Source organism: Pipra filicauda, unplaced genomic scaffold (genome assembly GCF_003945595.2).
Source record: "Pipra filicauda isolate LSUMZ 115617 unplaced genomic scaffold, ASM394559v2 scaffold449_size645428_pilon, whole genome shotgun sequence".
Classification (NCBI taxonomy): Eukaryota; Metazoa; Chordata; class Aves; order Passeriformes; family Pipridae; genus Pipra; species Pipra filicauda.
The window spans coordinates 374,045-390,966 of NW_024104586.1; the positions used below are offsets into that span (position 1 = coordinate 374,045).

General features: G+C 46.8%; 1 protein-coding gene across 6 annotated transcripts in view; it reads left to right on the forward strand.

Annotated features, from left to right (window-relative positions):
- Window positions 1–16,922, forward strand: part of MICU1 (mitochondrial calcium uptake 1) — an 86,102-nt gene that overhangs the window by 55,108 nt on the left and 14,072 nt on the right. For all 6 annotated transcript variants that reach the window (XM_027711036.2, XM_039385913.1, XM_039385912.1 and 3 more), the window contains 2 exons: window positions 375–457; window positions 5,247–5,444. In XM_027711036.2, the coding sequence (XP_027566837.2) occupies window positions 375–457; window positions 5,247–5,444 (281 nt within the window). The remainder of the gene's footprint in view (window positions 1–374; window positions 458–5,246; window positions 5,445–16,922) is intronic.

A 16,922-nucleotide genomic window follows, 5' to 3' on the forward strand; every position in this document is an offset into this window, starting at 1 on the left:
CCAGGTCTGCCCCTCACCCATGGACTGCTTCACGGAGCACACAAAGTGCTCTGTGGCACCTGGGGAACCTCCTCTGGCCAAACTGGGGTTCTTGCCGTTAGAAATTATCATTGGAAGCGTCAAATAGTGTCTTGCTTTCAAGCTTTTTCTGCCTCTAAATGGAATAAATGTTGTTCAAGAAACACCTCATCCCAACTCCTTGTCTTGAGGTTCCCAAGAGCTGCATTTTCTTATTAAAATTGCGAGAATTAGGGAAAACTTCTTTTGGATAAAGTCTTTCAGAACCTCTGCCATTTTTATGGAGCTTTTGTGTCTTTGTTAACTGTTCTTTTTATTGTGTTTTTTGTTGTTTTTTTGGTTTTTTTTTAATGTAGCTCCCCAGAGGAATTTTGAAATTGCCTTTAAGATGTTTGATCTGAACGGTGACGGCGAGGTGGACATGGAAGAGTTTGAGCAGGCAAGTTGAACAAAAGGTTGATTTCTCAATGCTACAGCATCTCAGTCACAAGTGCAGTGCTCCTCTATGATGTTACTGTGTTTTATGTTTGTGGTTTAGTGCTGGTTTACATCTTTTCCTCCTGTGCTCTGCTGCGTTGCCTCAGCTTGTGGGGGTTTTTAACTGGATGTTTCAAGGCAGAATTTTTCATTCAACCAGGACAACCATTTCAGATTTCCTGTGGCTTTGTCACCAATGTCCAAGGCCAGGTTGGATGGGGATTGAAGCAGCCTGGTCTAGTGGAAGGTGTCCTTGCCCATGGCAGGGGGTTGGAACAGGATGGGCTTTACAGTCCCTTCCAACCCAAGCCACTCTGTGATTCCATAACAATTCTTTAGAAGATGTCACCTCCAAAGTAGATAAAGAACTTCTTTTCACTCCACTGATGTCATGGGATTTTGATCCTACTTCCACAGCTTCTACTGTGTTCCTTAATCTTATTTGTCTTCAGAGAATAACCAAGGTGAGTCTGCTTTAGGAGAATTTATCCACTTACTCTAATATAATCTAAAAAAGTGTTATTAAAAGCATATTTTCATTAGTCCTCTACTTCTTACAAGACTTTATCAGCAGGGAGTTGGATGCTGGCTTCTTAATGAGCTCAGCCTTGGTGTCTGGTGTTGGTGAGCTCCTCCTATGAGCTGTGGTTTGTGGGTGTGTCCGAGTGAGAACTCCAGTTGTCAGAGGGGAAAAGATCTGCCCTCCCCAGGCAGGAGTGTGTGGTTTTCTTGCCTACGTAGGAAACAGTCTTAGAGTTCTGGGAACTCACAACCACCCTGAAATCACAGTATATTAGCAAAGCTCCCTGCTTGTGCTGCTCATAAAAGGAAATTTAGATGCCTTTGCAAACTGATAGCTGGGACCACAGCAGCCCTGAATAATCCAGTCACAGGTTCTTACCGGTTATTCAATGACTAGTTCACTTCAAAAGAGTCTCTACGAGGTCATGCTTGTGGCACTTGCTATAAGTGGGAGGATCTAGTGGCAAAGGAGGTCTGTTAAACTAATTCTCCCCATCTGATCTTTTGCTGTCATCCTGCTGAAATTATTACCTGTGGGGATGATGTCATCGTCACGAGTTTGCTGCAGAGCCAGGGAATAGAGCTGGGTAGCTGTGGGGGTTTGGATGCACACTTTGCACTCTGAGGAGAATGGAGTTATGTGTGTCTGCAATCTGATATCCCTTCACTTGACAGCTTGAAATGTAAACCCAGGGGTTTGTTCATTTTCCTTCCTCTCCTTTCTTTTCCAAAGTAAAAAACGCTGGGTTTCCTTCCATCCACGTAGTGCACTCCACTGCAGCTCTCTGATCAGCTTTAACATCTCCAGACGTGTTTTACGGCACTTCAAACGTTCTGGAATGAAATCAATTATGGCAATATGTGAGTTTAGGAAAAGCAGAGAACGATTAACCTCCTGCTAAAGATGCAGTGACAACAAGGTGCCAATACAGGTGTCATGTTCAGCTTTTTTATTAGCCATGTGAAGTGAGGAAGAACATTTCCAAAGTGCTACGCAGATGAAGGTGCAAAATTGAATTAAATGATTTCCAGTCATCCAGTAGGCCAAGGGAAGTTATACGTGCATTAAGTCATATAAAAATCCTTAGGAAGGGGAAGGTGTTTTTGTTAAGCTTGTTACATGTGTCACTGCCTCTGTAGGAAGGAATAAAGTTCCTGGTTAGCATCAGAATATTTTGGTGAAGGCTGATCTTCCAGAGCTTGGGAGTCAGAGGATGAAGGAGCTGTTTTGGGAAGTGAGGAAAGCTGACACTTCTGGTGGTGTCTGAGGATATTGATTTGCTGCACTTCCCAAACAGAGTTAAAACAAACACACAGCTTCTTCGGTGGGAGGCACCTGTACCACACTATGCACATAAATGACTGTTTGTTACATCATTTATATGATAAATACTCTTGTTCACTCCTTATGCAAGTGCCCCAGTAAGGGCATGAAGGGTGTGGCAGGGTCTGCAGCCCCGTCCTGTAAACATCCTACCTGGAAGGAGCAGCTGGAACTGGCCCTTCCAGGGGACTGTGCTGCTGGAGGTGACCTCAATTTACAAGAGCAATATCTTTTGGGGGGAAATGGGTAGAAAAGGAAGAGAAAGAAAAGTTTGATCCTACTCCTCCTTCACACGTCGTCTCAGGAGACAGCCAAAAGCAGGTCCTTCTTCTCATTAATGTCTGGAAACCCTAGGAATATTCAGGGAAAAAGATTGCTTCGCTAACTTAGCTAGTATGTGAGTTGGAGGCTTTAACTACCTAATAAAAAATGTTGAATTTCTTCAGGCCTTGCTGAAAAGCCTCAGATTTTCTTATCCAGTTGATGCATGTGGTTAGTGCATAGTGCTGAATAATGTGGTGCCTGCATCAGTATCAGCTCCAACTCTTCATCCTTCAGCATGTAAATAGTGAGTTTACTCCTCTATTTTTAATTAAAAAGTTGGCTGAAAAGTGATGAACTCGCAGGCAGTGTTACTGGTGGTTTCTCTTCAAACCATTAACTATTTTCATCAATTTTATTTTTTTACTTTTTCTCCCCTTCATCTGGTGCAAAAGATGAAGCATCACAAACACTTAGGATGAAATATGAACAAAAACAGTGGAGCATCTCAGTGCTTCACATCCTGGTACAATTGATGAGCTGTGGGTGAGGACAGCTCTTTGCTTTCTGGGCATTAGAAAGATTACTCCAACCAGGGAAATAACTTTGCCTCCAGTGCCCACAGGTGGATTTTCAAACAGTCCACTGCTTGTTATAGATGGGAGAGGAGAAGAGAGCTGGTGGGATGCCTCATAAATAACAGCCAGGAGCAGCTGCTCTGTGGAGCAATCTGCAGTGGTAAACACTCGTGTAGGAACAGGGGCAGTTTTCCAGGCTGGTCACAAACTGCATTGCATCAGACAGTTTGGAAATATTTGTCTCTGGAATGTGCTGCGTGCAGAGCTCACGGTGGAAGTGGAGCACAGCAAAATGGGGAGTGCAAAAATCATGGAATCCCAGAATGGACCTTAAAGCCCATCTCATTCCACCCCCTGCCATGGGCAGGGACACCTTCCACTATATTGCTTCAAGCCCCATCCAACCTGGCCTTGGACACTTCCAGGGATGGGGCAGCCACAGCTTCTCTGGGCAACCTGTGCCAGGGTTTCCCCATCCTCCCAGGGAAGAATTCCTTCCCAATATCCCATCTATCCCCGGCCTCTGGCAGTTTGAAGCCATTCCCCCTTTTTCCTATCACTCCAGACCCTTGTAAATAGTCCCTCTCCATGTTTCTTGTAGGCTGCCTTCAGGCCCTGGAAGGCCACAATTAGGTCACCCCACATCCCTCCTCACGTGACAGGGCATATTTAAAAAAAAAACAGCAAAAAAAACCCCAAAAACCCACCAAAACCTTTTTCATGTATTTTTTTCCTCTTTATTTGTTGGAGGCAGCATTTCAGCTGAGGTGAGCCCAGCAGTGATAATGCAGCGTTTTCCTCCCGAGCATCCCCTGTGGGATTGTTCCAGCGCTTTCTCCCTCGTTAGGAAAAATATTGAACGTGCCAAATACCACACTAATGAGGTTCTAGCATCTTTTTGTCAGCTGAAGCTCTTGGCAGCTGTTTTTCTTCCTCCCTTCCAACTTCTGTTGGCGGGAGGAAGAGGCTGAAGGCAAAGCAGTGGTGCTTGCTGGAGCTTTGGGAAGCCTGTGCTGCCAGGTGGCTTTTTTTTTTTCCCCCCTTCTTTCTCCCACTCATTATCTTTTAACACAAATCCTTCTGGTGCCTTGTTGGAAGAGATCAGTTTTTACACAGAGAACAAGTCTGGCTTCTCATGTCCCAGCAATAATCGTTCAGATGGGCGGGTGCTGGGAAGGTTTAGTGGGATACTTGAGGGATGGAGGGAGGAGGTGAGTGTGCATTGGCTGCCCCATTAAATTAGCACAGGACCTTAAAATAACAAACTCTGGGATTTTTCAGGCTGTCCCATCCTTCAAGTTCAACCTTTTGGCATACTTTAGGGGGTAGGGAAGTTTTTTGGAGAGCCCTTTGCTCTGGCTGGGACAGCCCCAGGGATGGAGGAGCTTCCAGAGCAACAGGCAGCAAGGAGGGGAGTGTGCTTGGGCAGAAACCCCCTGGATTTGTGCACAAGTGGAAAAGAAACGTGTTGTGAGCTAACTGGGGTTGCTGTGAGCTCACAAGGATGTGCAGTAAAGGAGTGGAAGGTCCAAAACACATGCAGGGTGTTTTCTTCCTCACAATTGCCATGGCTTTCTCACCTCTTGTGACTTTGCCAGGAACAAGCTGGTCTCTGCTAACCAGGCACGGGATCAGCACTGGAATGTTCATCTGCAGACTGGGTGAATTGTTTCTTAAAACTCACTTTAAGCATGTCATGCTTTTCAGTCTTTAAAGAGGACTGAAAAAGCAAAGCTTAAGTTGCCCAGAGAGGTTTTGGACTCCTCATCCCTGGAAGTGTTCAAGGCCAGGCTGGACAGGGCTTGGAGCAGCCTGGTCTAATAGGAGGTGTCCCTGCCCATGGCAAGGGGGTGGAACTAGATGGTCTTTAAGGTCTTTTCCAACCCAACCATTCTGTGATTCTGTAAGTTCAGCCAAATTTTTGAATTGTTGTGTCTTTTAAGAATTAATTTAGGAAAAAAACCCCACCAAACCAAGAGGATGACACGGCTGATCTTGGAGTACTTCATACTGGTACCCCCAGGTGGTGGTAGTTTTGGTTGTGACCTCCTGCCTGTCCTCTGCAGGTGCAGAGCATCATCCGTTCCCAGACCAGCATGGGGATGCGCCACCGGGACCGCTCCACCACCGGCAACACCCTCAAAACCGGCTTCAACTCCGCCCTCACCACCTACTTCTTCGGGGCAGACCTGAGGGGCAAGCTCACCATCTCCCACTTCCTGGAGTTCCAGCGCAAGCTGCAGCACGACATCCTCAAGCTGGAGGTTTGGGCTGTCTCCGGGCACGGGGAGGGCTGTGCTGCAGGACCTGGCTTTGGGAGCAGGGGTCCAGAGGGAATTTCTGCTCCTGGATCAGAGCTGCTCTTACATTTCTGGGGAGCATTTTGGTGCCTGTGGCAGCCCCCCCCCGGGAATGTCTCCAGCATTTGCAGGTTGCTGGAGCTGGAGCGGCGTCTGGCATGTCCTGGGTGTGCCTCCCTGCACGTGGTGCTTGCCTGGCTGTTGCCTTGGCACTGCTGGTGGGGATGATCGAGGTGATTTGGGGAAAAGCAGCAGAGGCTGTGAGGGGCCTTGCAGAGGAGGGTTTGTTGGCAGTCCTAATCAGTGAGCTGTGCCCTGAAGGACCGGGGTTTATAACCTTTCCCAAACTCTTCATCTCTGCTTTTGTCCCCACCTTTTTGTTTGCCTCATTATTCTGAGTACTGTTGCTGTGTTCAAGCCTTGTTGGAATCCTGCTAACGAGGTGTTCTCTGTTCTATGACCTCTATGGTTTGCTCCTGGATTAATATGTTTTATAAGAAATGTTGTCCATCTCTCCTGAGGTTTTTACCTTTGAATTGTATTGAAAATCTCTTTTTTCTTGGCATTACCGTGAGTTAACAGCAGCTCCCAACCTCCTGCTCCTAATCACTTCACCTGGATTCAAGCATCAAGCTTCCAAATGTGGTTCTTTTGTATAAAATGAGTACAAGAACAGCAATGAGGGACTTGCTGGTCTGTGGAGCTGACTCAGTTAGAAATGGTGCCCAGCACTGCATCAGGCTCAAAGGTTCGACCTGGCTTGAGTAAAGCCAGGCTTTTATTTGCAGTGGAGATGAGGATTTGTGCACAAGAAGATCCCCCACAACCATAACCTTTTAGCACAACAGCATTCAGAACTCTGTTGTTTCAGTCTGCTGTCTGATTGTTCACATGCTCAGGGTGTGTGATCCAGCATTTTATTAAGTTCTTATTAAGTCAGTCTTGAGATCTTAAACTGAATTTATTCCCTTTTTTATTTGCAGTTTTACAATTCTAAGTGAAAAACTGATCCAAGGACTGCCTTTTCTTTATTATTATTTTTTATGAAGGTAATTGCCCAGTTCACTGACTTCATTTCATGGTCATTAGAGCAGTGGTGTGGGGGGAATAGGCTGGTTGAAAACAAGGTTCTTTGTGAGCTGGGAAGTGTCAGTTCCTCGGTGCCTCTGCAAACTGAAACGACTAAAATACTTTTGAGTTTAAGAAACATAAGCTGCAACTTGAATGCAAAGGGAAAAGAAATAGAGCTTATTCTGTTCTTGGTTTCCCACTGCCATGTTCACTGCAGAGGTGGGCACTGGAGTATTCCTGACCTGTGCTCCCTCCACAGGTCCCCAGTTATCTCATTAAGAAGCAACAGGGATTTTTTTCAGTTTCATGGTACTTGTTCTTCGTTTCCTCCTGTGGCAGTTTAGTCTTTAATGATTTCACTCAATTGTGTGTCTTCCTGGCGAATGTTTGTTGCCTTTCTAACGAGTTGGTTGTTAACTGGGGACAGTAAAGGATATTTATGTGTAGGTAAGTTATTGAATATCATGAAGGCAGCGTTACTGAACCCCTGCCAGCCCCCTTGGGCGCAGCACCGTGCCGTGCTTGGCATTTTTGGGACTCCTTTCAGCTGAAACATTCACCTGTGCAGAGGTAACAGTTCTGTTCTGCCAAACTTAATTTTCTCCTGAGTTCATGGTACTAAAGCACCTGATCTTTCTGCTCGTAGCTCTCGTGGATTTAGGCAATACAGGCCTATTTCTGTCCTCAGCATTATGCAACGGGGCTTCTCTCCTCTTCTGCCTTTATCTCTTTTGACATGATCTCCCACCTTCTCTCCCTGCTTCCTGTTTGATGTGTTTGTTCACAGTTAAGCAGCTTTTCACACAAGTGTCTAGTGGGTCTGTGTTGCTCCTTTTCCAGAGAGTGCCCTGATGAACTCAGCCACTTAAAAAGCGTGATAATTCAGAGATGAGAGGTACCCTGAGGAGAGGAGGATTTACCTTGACCCGTGCAAATGAGGAAGAATGTGAGAAGTGGTGCTCAGCTGAACTCCTGTACCCCTCACCTACTCATGCTTTGCTGGCTTAGTAAAATTGGAACATGTTCTGAAGCTGGGATGTTAATTTGAAACCCAGCTTTTGTTCATGTTCAGTGTCTGAACTCCAGGCAAGTCCCTGGGGAAATGCAGGGCTGCAAAATCTCTCCTGGGGCTGGTGCAGCCCCTGAGTGACATGAAACCTCTGGTTTCAAACTGGGACACTGACTTCCTCCCTCCTAAAAGAAATCTACTTTAAGCAAGCCCTTTTTTAAAGCTGTTTTCCCTTCAGCTCAGGATCCAGGCACTTCTGCAGTTAATACACTTGAGAGTTGGTTTCTTCTGCTGCCTGAAGGTGGAACAACAGTTTCTGACCATCTGAACCCACTTTCTTTCTTCTTACTGCTTTTGGTTCTTTTTTTATTTATTTTTTTAGTCAAAATATCCATGCATATTTCTTGCTAAGATTGAGCAGAAACTATCTCAGAGGATTCAGATGAGACAAAGCCCTGAACATTTCAACGTTCCTTGTGGCTGAAGTGCTGACAGCAGGTTTAAGTAACCATGGCCTGGTGTTTTCTTCTTCTCTTCTGCTTATTCTTTTTGATGCAAATGCACTTTCCATCCTTTTTATGGAAACTCGGCAATCAACTCAGTTGCAGGAAGGGTAGGATGAGAAAAGTTACCACAGGCAGAGGTAGAGGAGAAGCTTTTAATGGCTTATTACAACTTTTATTTTTTATTACAGGTTTGCCTGGACAGGTTCTGCAGCTCCAACATATCCCATTAGGACAGAAAGTGTTTGGCTCTTTTTTTTTTTTTTTTTGGAGTGAAAATACTCTCTGAGTTTGGAAAATGAGTAGGACTTGACATCATTATTTATGCTATTTCTGCTTGTTAGTGTCTGTCCTAGATATTCCCATGTCCTTGATGGTCCAAAAGGAGTCCCAGCCAGCCTGTGGAGCCTTTCCAGCCTAAGTTTCCATGGTTCTGGAAGTGCACGTAGAAAAGACAAAGGCCTTTGTTCTCCACATCTGTCAGCCCTGCAAGGCAACCCAAAGCCTGCTGACAGCACTGATTTAATCACCAAAAAGGTCTTCCAAGCGAAGTAAAATGGGATTCTGTAAGAATATGGCAAAGGTACAGCACATCATTACTGTCATCTGGAAAACCCCTTATTTTCTATGTCTGTTCTGTGACATAGAAATGTGGGAGGAACTTTTTTATGCTGGAAATTCCTGTTTCCATGGCCAATGCCAGTGCAATTGCTGCCTGGTTTGGTTTTTATGAGGAAGGGGTGATGGATGCTCTTGCATCTGCACAAGTCCTGAATCCTTTTGGATCTCAGCCCTGTCTTAACAAATACTCTGGTTTCAGAAGGTTTTCTGGTGCTTTGCAGTCTGGTTTTAAGGTACATCTTGAGTCTGTAAGTGCCTTTCTCTTCCAAGTCCCAGGATTGGTATCTGAGTAAACCTGTACCAGCTATTAAAAGCTGCTGTGTTGTTACCAGTTTACTCAAGACTTTTTGGGAGTTCTGCCTTGTTTTTACATGGGCTGGCAGAGTGATACAGGTTTTCAGTGATTTGTTAACACAGGCAACGAAGTCTGCAGCAATGAGTTGCATATCTCTGTATGTGCTGCAGTGATTTAGGTGAAATCAGAGTTTACTTCAGAGTAACTTAAGTAAATTGTTTTGAATGGCCTGAAAAATGAAGTCTGGCAGGGTCAGATTGGCTGAGCTTTGTAAGGAAGGGCCCAAAACTAAGACTTTTTGGAGGTCAAGTTGCTATCAAACTTAAACAAGGCATTTTTATTTTAAGTCCCCTCTATGACAGTCTCTGTCATGGTTTGCTGAGTTGTCTCTCAGAGCTGTCCTTTACCTGCTGATCCCCTCACTGTCAGCATCACCACTGGCCTGGGCACTGTGGGAGCAATGATGGGGAATGTGATGTTTTCCCCTTTTCCCTGTGAATTCCCACTTCTCTGCATCCTGTAATGAATTTTGTGTACTTACATAGTCTTGTCAGTTCAATACCTGAAACTCCTCCTTTGGTCCCAGACTTGCTTTCTCTTCCTTTCTTCCATCTGAAAAGCCCAACCTTTAATGGGTCAATTAATGGCAGGTACAAAATCGTTTGGGTTCTTTATTAGTGATTTCCTGACATGGCTCTGGGCCTGTGTCATTTTTGTCATCCCCTGACTCCAGCTATAAGGTGTGTTGGTAACTAATAACCTGTAAACAACAGGTCTAGAAGGGAAGAGGATCTGGATATTGAGGCTTTTGCCCTCCAGAAGCACTTAGTATAGTCAGGGATGGACAAAGCCATGATGGGTTTAGTGCCAAGGAAGAGGGAGTTACCAGGAGACCCTGCAGCCCTATGTGCTCCCTCTTCTGCATTTCATGTTTTACAAGTTTTAGGGAATAGAAATGAGGCTGATGTCCCTGCCTTTGTGATGGAGAGCCACGAAAGTGTTGTGGATGACAGAATTTTGTGGCATCTCCAGTTAAAAATGGGATCATCTGACCACCGTGAATTTTCACATCAGGGAACTCTCTAGTTAAGGAGTCACAACCCAGCATTTACAAATGTTAGCTGGGAATTTCTAGGCAGGCAGTTGAAATGGTTTGGACAGCTTATCATGTTTTTGATAGCATTCAGAGCCAGCAGCCTGCTTTTGTCTTGGCATGTGAGTGGAAAGTGTCACATGAAGCTTTCAGGTTGACTGCACTGTCTCAGGGGTTTGGGGAGAAGCTGGCATTCAGTTTTTGTCCAATGTCAGCCAAAGACTTGGGAAGAATTCAGAGTGGGATGTTAGTATGGAAAAAAATCTGAAAATAAGGATAAGTTATGAGGCCATGGCATGTGCAGCTTAAAGGAAAGACAGAAGGGAGATATAACTGTCTCAGTAAACATGAGGAGTCACCGTGAAGGAGTCTGAGGCAAGTCATTTCCATCAATCAGGAACAGCAGAGCAGGTAATGAGATGCCTAAGTGTGCACCAGGGAAAGTTTAGTTTAGATCCAAGGTAGGTTGAATTCCAGTCCCTTTTTCCATTAAACAGGGGGAATGGTGGTGGGTGGGGGGTTCACCACCACAGGTGAGTTACTGGAAGCTGTGCCTCAGTTGGAGGATGCCATAAACACTATCCCTAACTAATTCCTCCCTAGTACAGGCTGGAAAAGCAAAGTGGGGCAATCATCTGCACCAGAGAAATCAAACCCTCCCAGTGCCTCACTCTGAAAGGGGGAGGAAGAGTCAGGTATCAGCTGTGGGGTGGTTTGAGGGGATTGTAAGACCATATCAAGCATCTGCATATCAGCTGTGAAATCACAGAATATCCTGAGCTGGAGGGGACCCACAAGGATCATCCAGTCCAACTCCTGGCCCTGCACAGACACCCCAACAATCCCACCCTGTCTCTGAGAGCACTGTCCAAACCCTCCTGGAGCTCTGGCAGCCTTGGGGCTGTGCCCACTGCCCTGGGGAGCCTGGTCAGTGCCCAGCCACCCTCTGGGGGAAGAACCTTTCCCTGAGATCCAACCTGACCCTGCCCTGGCACAGCTCCAGCCGTTCCCTGGGTCCTGTCACTGGTCACCAAAACAGTCAGTGGTCCAGGAGTGTGCCAGCGAGGCTGGGGTGGTGTGACAGTCCATGTGCAGCTGCTGGTGAGCATGGCTGGAGCAGCTGTGCCCTGCTCTCTTTTGGGATGGATGTTTCATGGAGCAGCCCTCACAGTGCCTGCTGAAAAAACCCCCCCTGCTGCTTTGCTGCTGTTTGAACCGGGTGCCTTCGGTGTGGTTGATGCAGTGGCTCTGCAGGGGCAGCCGTGGAGGATTTTATTGGAATTTCTCTTTATTGTATCATTAGTAGCAGTAGAAGGTTGTGCTCTGTAACAACAGGCTCCTTTGGTTTATGAAGAGTGTGTAAATCCAGTGCGAGCTCCTGCAGTGCAGCTGAGCCCCGAGCTCCTGCAGGCAGCACAGCCTTCTGGGGGTCCCTGCAAACAGCACAGCCTTCTGGGGGACCCTGCAAACAGCACAGCCTTCTGGGGGACCCTGCAAACAGAACCCCAGGAGTGCTATCTGGATTTGTTACGATGCCTCAAGTGTTTGTGGAGGTTTGTACTGCTGAGTCCATAAAGTAGAAGGGATTTAGCTCTTGTTCATGTGTGCACAACCAAGTTAGCCAGGAGGCAGGGAGTGCCAAAAGTTGTTGGGGAAGAGGTTGGGGGTGTCTGTGTGAACATGTTCTTCTAGCAGGTATTTGACTTTGGCCTCGTCCTTCTGCTGGATCCACAAACACTCCAGTCCTCTTGCTCTTTCTCCCTTTTCGAGCTCCAGATTCAGGGCTTGTTCTGCACCTCAACACGTTGCTGGCTGTGCTTCAGCCCCTGCCTTTGCTTCTCCTGACACGTCAAGGATGTGGGAGCAGGACGCAGGCTCTCCCTTTTCCCTCCTAGGCTGAATTAAACTCCTGCAAACTTACTCTTCTTGGGGAATTGAGCACCAAGGTCAAGCAGAAAAAGGCAGTGAGAGAGCTGTGTTTCTTAATGAAATTGTGCACAGCAGTTCTGTGGAGAGCTGTGTGTTCCAGAGTGATGGCTCGACTCGGGTACTCGCAGCTCCGCTGTCCTCTGGGTTTCCCTGCAGGAGGGTCGGGACTTGTTCTGCTCCTGAACTTTCCTCTTCTCTCATTCAGCAAGCATGTGTAGGATGGGAAAACTGTTCCTTGTAGCAGGAGCATTGTCAAGGGCAGGAGTGGCAGTACCAGAGCCAGGCCTGGAGAGCAGCCGTGGGAGGAGGTTGCTCATCTCTTCCCCCTCTCCATCCCAGCAGTCAGGCAAGCACTTGCCTTTAATTTCCCAGATGTGTCCTTTTCCCTTAGTGTGACTGATTCCTTTCCTTTAGCTTTCCTTCCTTTCATTCCCTGGCTGCACAGAATTTCAGAACACTGATGTCTTCAGAGCTGGCAGGAAGTGATTTTTGATTCATGAGGATGAAGTTCAGGTCTGACCATTTTTACATAACCCTTTTTGTAATTGCTCATTAAAGCAGAACAAGTGGCTGGTGATGGGAATGAATTTTTCCCCCTTGCAGGCAGCAGTGCCTTGTCAAGGTCAGTGAAGTCTCCAAAGCAGCTATCCAACATCTGGCCTGCTGGGATTGCACTGCCACTGACAGATGGACATTTTTAACCTGCCTGCTACATATTCACTTAAGCAGAGGTGGAAAGTGTGAACAGGGGAAGCATTTGGAAGATTGGATTTTTTCTCGTGTGAAAATAGCTCCCTTTTCTTTCATTTATTTATTATTTTTTAAAGATAAAGAGGAGCCCGCTGCTGCTGGGAGCATTTTTCCTGAGCCAATCCAGCTGTACAACCCCACACTTGAGTCCAGGGAATGAGGTAGGGGAGGGAGCTAATGGGCAGTTAAATAATTCTGGTGCTCTGCCTGGTTTTATGAAGCTGGGAGGTGGTTTCCCAAGCGAAGACCTGGCGGGGCTGGCTCTACCTGTCCCCTTGGAGCAGGGAGTGCCATCAGCAGTGGGCACTGTGCCAGCTGGGTGCAGCACAGGGCAGGAGCTGCTGCAGGCAGGGAGCTCCCCAGCCTGTCCCAGCCTTCAGGGGTGGGCTGTGCAGGTCATGGTTTGCTCCTCTGGATGGGTTATCCGGTGCTGGACCGGCTCCCTTGGGCTTTGCTCTGCCCAGCTTTGCAGGGCACTGCCCAGAGCAGCCTGTGCACCACGGGCCAGGCTGGGTTTGGCATCTCCTCCTCTGCATCCTTCCCTTTTTCACTTCTCCCACCGTTGGATCCTGCTTTGATCATCTTCAGAGCTGTTTCCTTGGGTGCTTTTCACCAAACAATGCAGTTTATGAATCCCATCCAGTGGCTCTTTTGGAGGCTGAGCTTCACCTTGCAAAGCCCAGTGCTTTGAATCCTTGTCCACAGAAACCTTTCAGCATAATTATAAAAAAAAATAAATCAGTATTTTAGATCATTGATCTTCCCAAAAAAAAAAAAAAAAAAGCCTTTAGGAACTTTTGCCTCTCTTCTTTTTGGCAGCAGTTTGGTGCCTGTGCAAACGCTTCGATTTACTCACAAATCCATTACATTTTTTTTGGATGGAGGAGGTCGCTGGGATTTAGGAAGATGTATGGTGTTTTCCCCCTTTTTCTCCCTTCCTGTCATAGTTGTATATGCAACTTGACAAGAGATCCTGGCAGCCTGCTGCTCCAGAACAGTAAACAGAGCCAGTGCTGCAGTGGTTTGCAGATAAATAATGTATTACGGCCTGTCAAATAAAGCTGTGAGCAAATACCACTTTAAAGGGTCATATATTGTGAATCTGAATATTACCCTACAAATCATTATTTTCCAGACCCTTTTGATTCCTTATTATGCACACAACCAGCTCTCAGAACAGGTCACCTTTTCCAACTACCCCTAAACCTGACAGAATTAGTATTTGCAATATTTCTGCCGTGGATGTTTGTTTAGCCAGCAGAAATAAGCTCAAAAATCATCTCTTGACGCTTTTCTCTCTGTCTAAAAGTCCTTGTAGATTTATTTTTCCTCACTATCTTAATTGGAAACGTGGCACACATTTTATTATTTTTTTTTTAAGATCCTTGCTCTGAGATTTTAGGCAATACATCATTTTGTTTGATTGGCTTTTAGGAGAAGCCTTCCTAGAGATTTAAGAGCCTCTAAAATACAGCAAGATATTTAGCTAATATGAGTGTTTGGAGAGGCCAGGAGCTGTATCCTTTTGGCTTTGCTTTAGGAGCAGTCTGGGCTGTGATTTCATCGTGCTGGTCGTGTTTCCTCGGGGTGTTTCCCTCTTGCCCCGATGGGATTTGAGGCTCTCGCTGGCTTTGGTAGAACCTGAACTCCTTTTGCTCCTGTGCCAAGTGGAAGGTCCTGATGGTTATTTTAACCCTCTTCTTCAGCAAGCCAAACCAACCCGGGTGTCCAGCCCCCAGAGGCCAGGCAGTGCCGGCCCTCACTGCCCAGCAGGAGCTTTTTACATCCTCTTGTGGCCAGGAGGTGATGCTGAGCCCTCTCGGGGGGGTTTGGGGCTCTGACACCCCTCCCCAGCAGGGCAGGTGTTGCTCTCTTGGGCACAGTTCAGTCTGCTGGCAGCAATCACCAGCCTGCAGCAGTTTTTTGAGCCCTCTCTGGTTAGAGAGGGTTTTGGGTAGAGTTTTCCCCTATGAGCGCTATTGGTTATGACGAATTTATTGAGGAGGAAGGAGAGTCAGCTGGAAAGAGAAACTTTCCCCTGGGAAGTGTCTGGTACCTAAGCTTGACCTTTCTTTCTGAAGGAGGGATGTCCTGGAGCAAGTTGAAACTGCCTCATCTGATATTTTCTTTCTGTGTCTCAGCCGTGCAGCTGGTGGTGGCAGAAGGAGAGACAAAAGAGGACCAGTGTCTGCATTTAAGAAATTCCAGCAGGTTTTTGGGTTTTTTTCAGTCAAATGGTGTCTCTGAATTGTTTCAGGTGGATGCTTCCCAGAGGCTGGGATTTGATTTCCTGCAGGGGAAGGAGGATTGAGTTAGTGGGGAAAAAAAATTGTGAAGCAAGGAAGAAGAGGGATGATGGGTCTTTTGGTTTATGGTGGATCCTTGTATTGCCTTTCTGTAAAGCTGTGCAATTAAGGGGATGTGGAAGCAGAGAAAACTGCCTATTTGCCTTCTGCTCTGCTCACGTGAGGAAGCTTTTCCTTGGCACCAGAAGGAGAGTGGGGTTATTTTTTCAGACAGAAAGCTGAGCTAGAAGGAAGTTTACTTGTATTTCAGCTTATAGGGGAGGATGAAGATGGTCATCCTGTCAGATTTGGGGAGTTTGGGAGTACTTAACACATGTTTCAGATCATGGGTAGTCTTTTAAATAAAAAGAAATCAAAAAGTACCCTGATGTGTATCAGGACTGGCCACTGGGACTGGGCTAGTGAAGCTGAGCAAGCCCCAATTCTCCTGCCTTCTTCCCCTCCCATAGAATGGTTTGGGTTGGAAGGGAGCTAAAAGCTCAGCCAGTCCCACCCCCTGCCATGGGCAGGGACACCTTCCACCAGCCCAGGTTGCTCCAAGCCCCATCCAGCCTGGCCTTGGACACTTCCAGGGATCCAGGGGCAGCCACAGCTTCCCTGGGCAACCTGTGCCAGGCACTTACACCCTCCCAGGGAAGAATTTCTTCCCAATATCCCATCTAACCCTGCCTCTGGCAGTTTGAAGCCATTCCCCCTTGTCCTGTCCCTCCAGTTCCTGATGAACTGCACGTTCCATAAACACCTTGGATTTCCTTTCACATCACATCGTCTTTTAATGAATTTCAAAATACTGCCTTTTATATTTTAAGCTAATTCCTTCAGCATCTCAGGTGTCCTGGCCTGCGGGAGGGGCCCTGGCAGGGTTGTATTTCGTTATCCTGGCTGGTGTGTGGATGCAGAATCCACTGCTGGCACCAAGTGGCTGCGGGTGGAAGCTGCTCCCGAGGTGTTGGACTCGCCGGCCCTCTGTCCTGTGCGCGGAGATTTTGGGGCTGCAGTTGGAGAAGGGGCAGGACCCCCCATCCCCTCCATTTTCCCTGATGGAGGGTGTCCTGTGTGGGAGCTGCTCCATCCCACTCCGGCTGAGCGACTGCTCTGGCCCTGCTTTTCCCTTCTTTAGGATACATGGAAGGCAGAAAGGCTGTCACAGCATTTGCTTGCCTGTAATAAATCCCAGTGTGCTCTGCCCTTGGATGCATCCCATCCTTGTAGGGTTTGGAGGTTTCTGGGAAAATAACCTGTCCAGGATCATCCCAAGCATGAAGGCAAAGGATTGTGATTACCTGGGAAAGGACACTATTTTTCCTGCCTTTTCAAAAACCCAGGGGGTTTTAACACTTGACAGTGTTTGTAGGCTAGGTATTAAGTGCTGAAATTAAAATTACAGTAGGCTTTGCACCCTCCTTCATTTCCAAATGGGTTGCCCAGAAGACTTTCCAGAAGGCAGGGGAGTGCAGATGTAGCTCTGCTCCCAGGCAGGGAGGTGGGAAAAGGGGTGTCAGGGATAGCTGGGGTTGTTATTTTGCAGCAGAAATCAAGGGATTTCCACCCACAAATCCTTTGAAGCCCAGTTTCTTTAGGAATAAACACAGTTGCTGACATACCAGCAAAAAATAAGCAGAATTATCTGCCTGAAATTTGCCTACATCATCTTGAAATGACATGCCCTGTTTATCCCTTCTGTAATTAATTTAAATGTGTCTGACACTAGCTTGGAGGCAAGTTTTGAACTTTCTGTATCCATTGCTGTGATTCTGCTGCTTTTTCTCAGTTCAGTGGTGGCTATATTGGAATTTGGGAACTGGATGTTGACCAACTCTCTCTGCCAGCCCCTTTCTGGACTGGCCTTTGCAATGAGCATCACT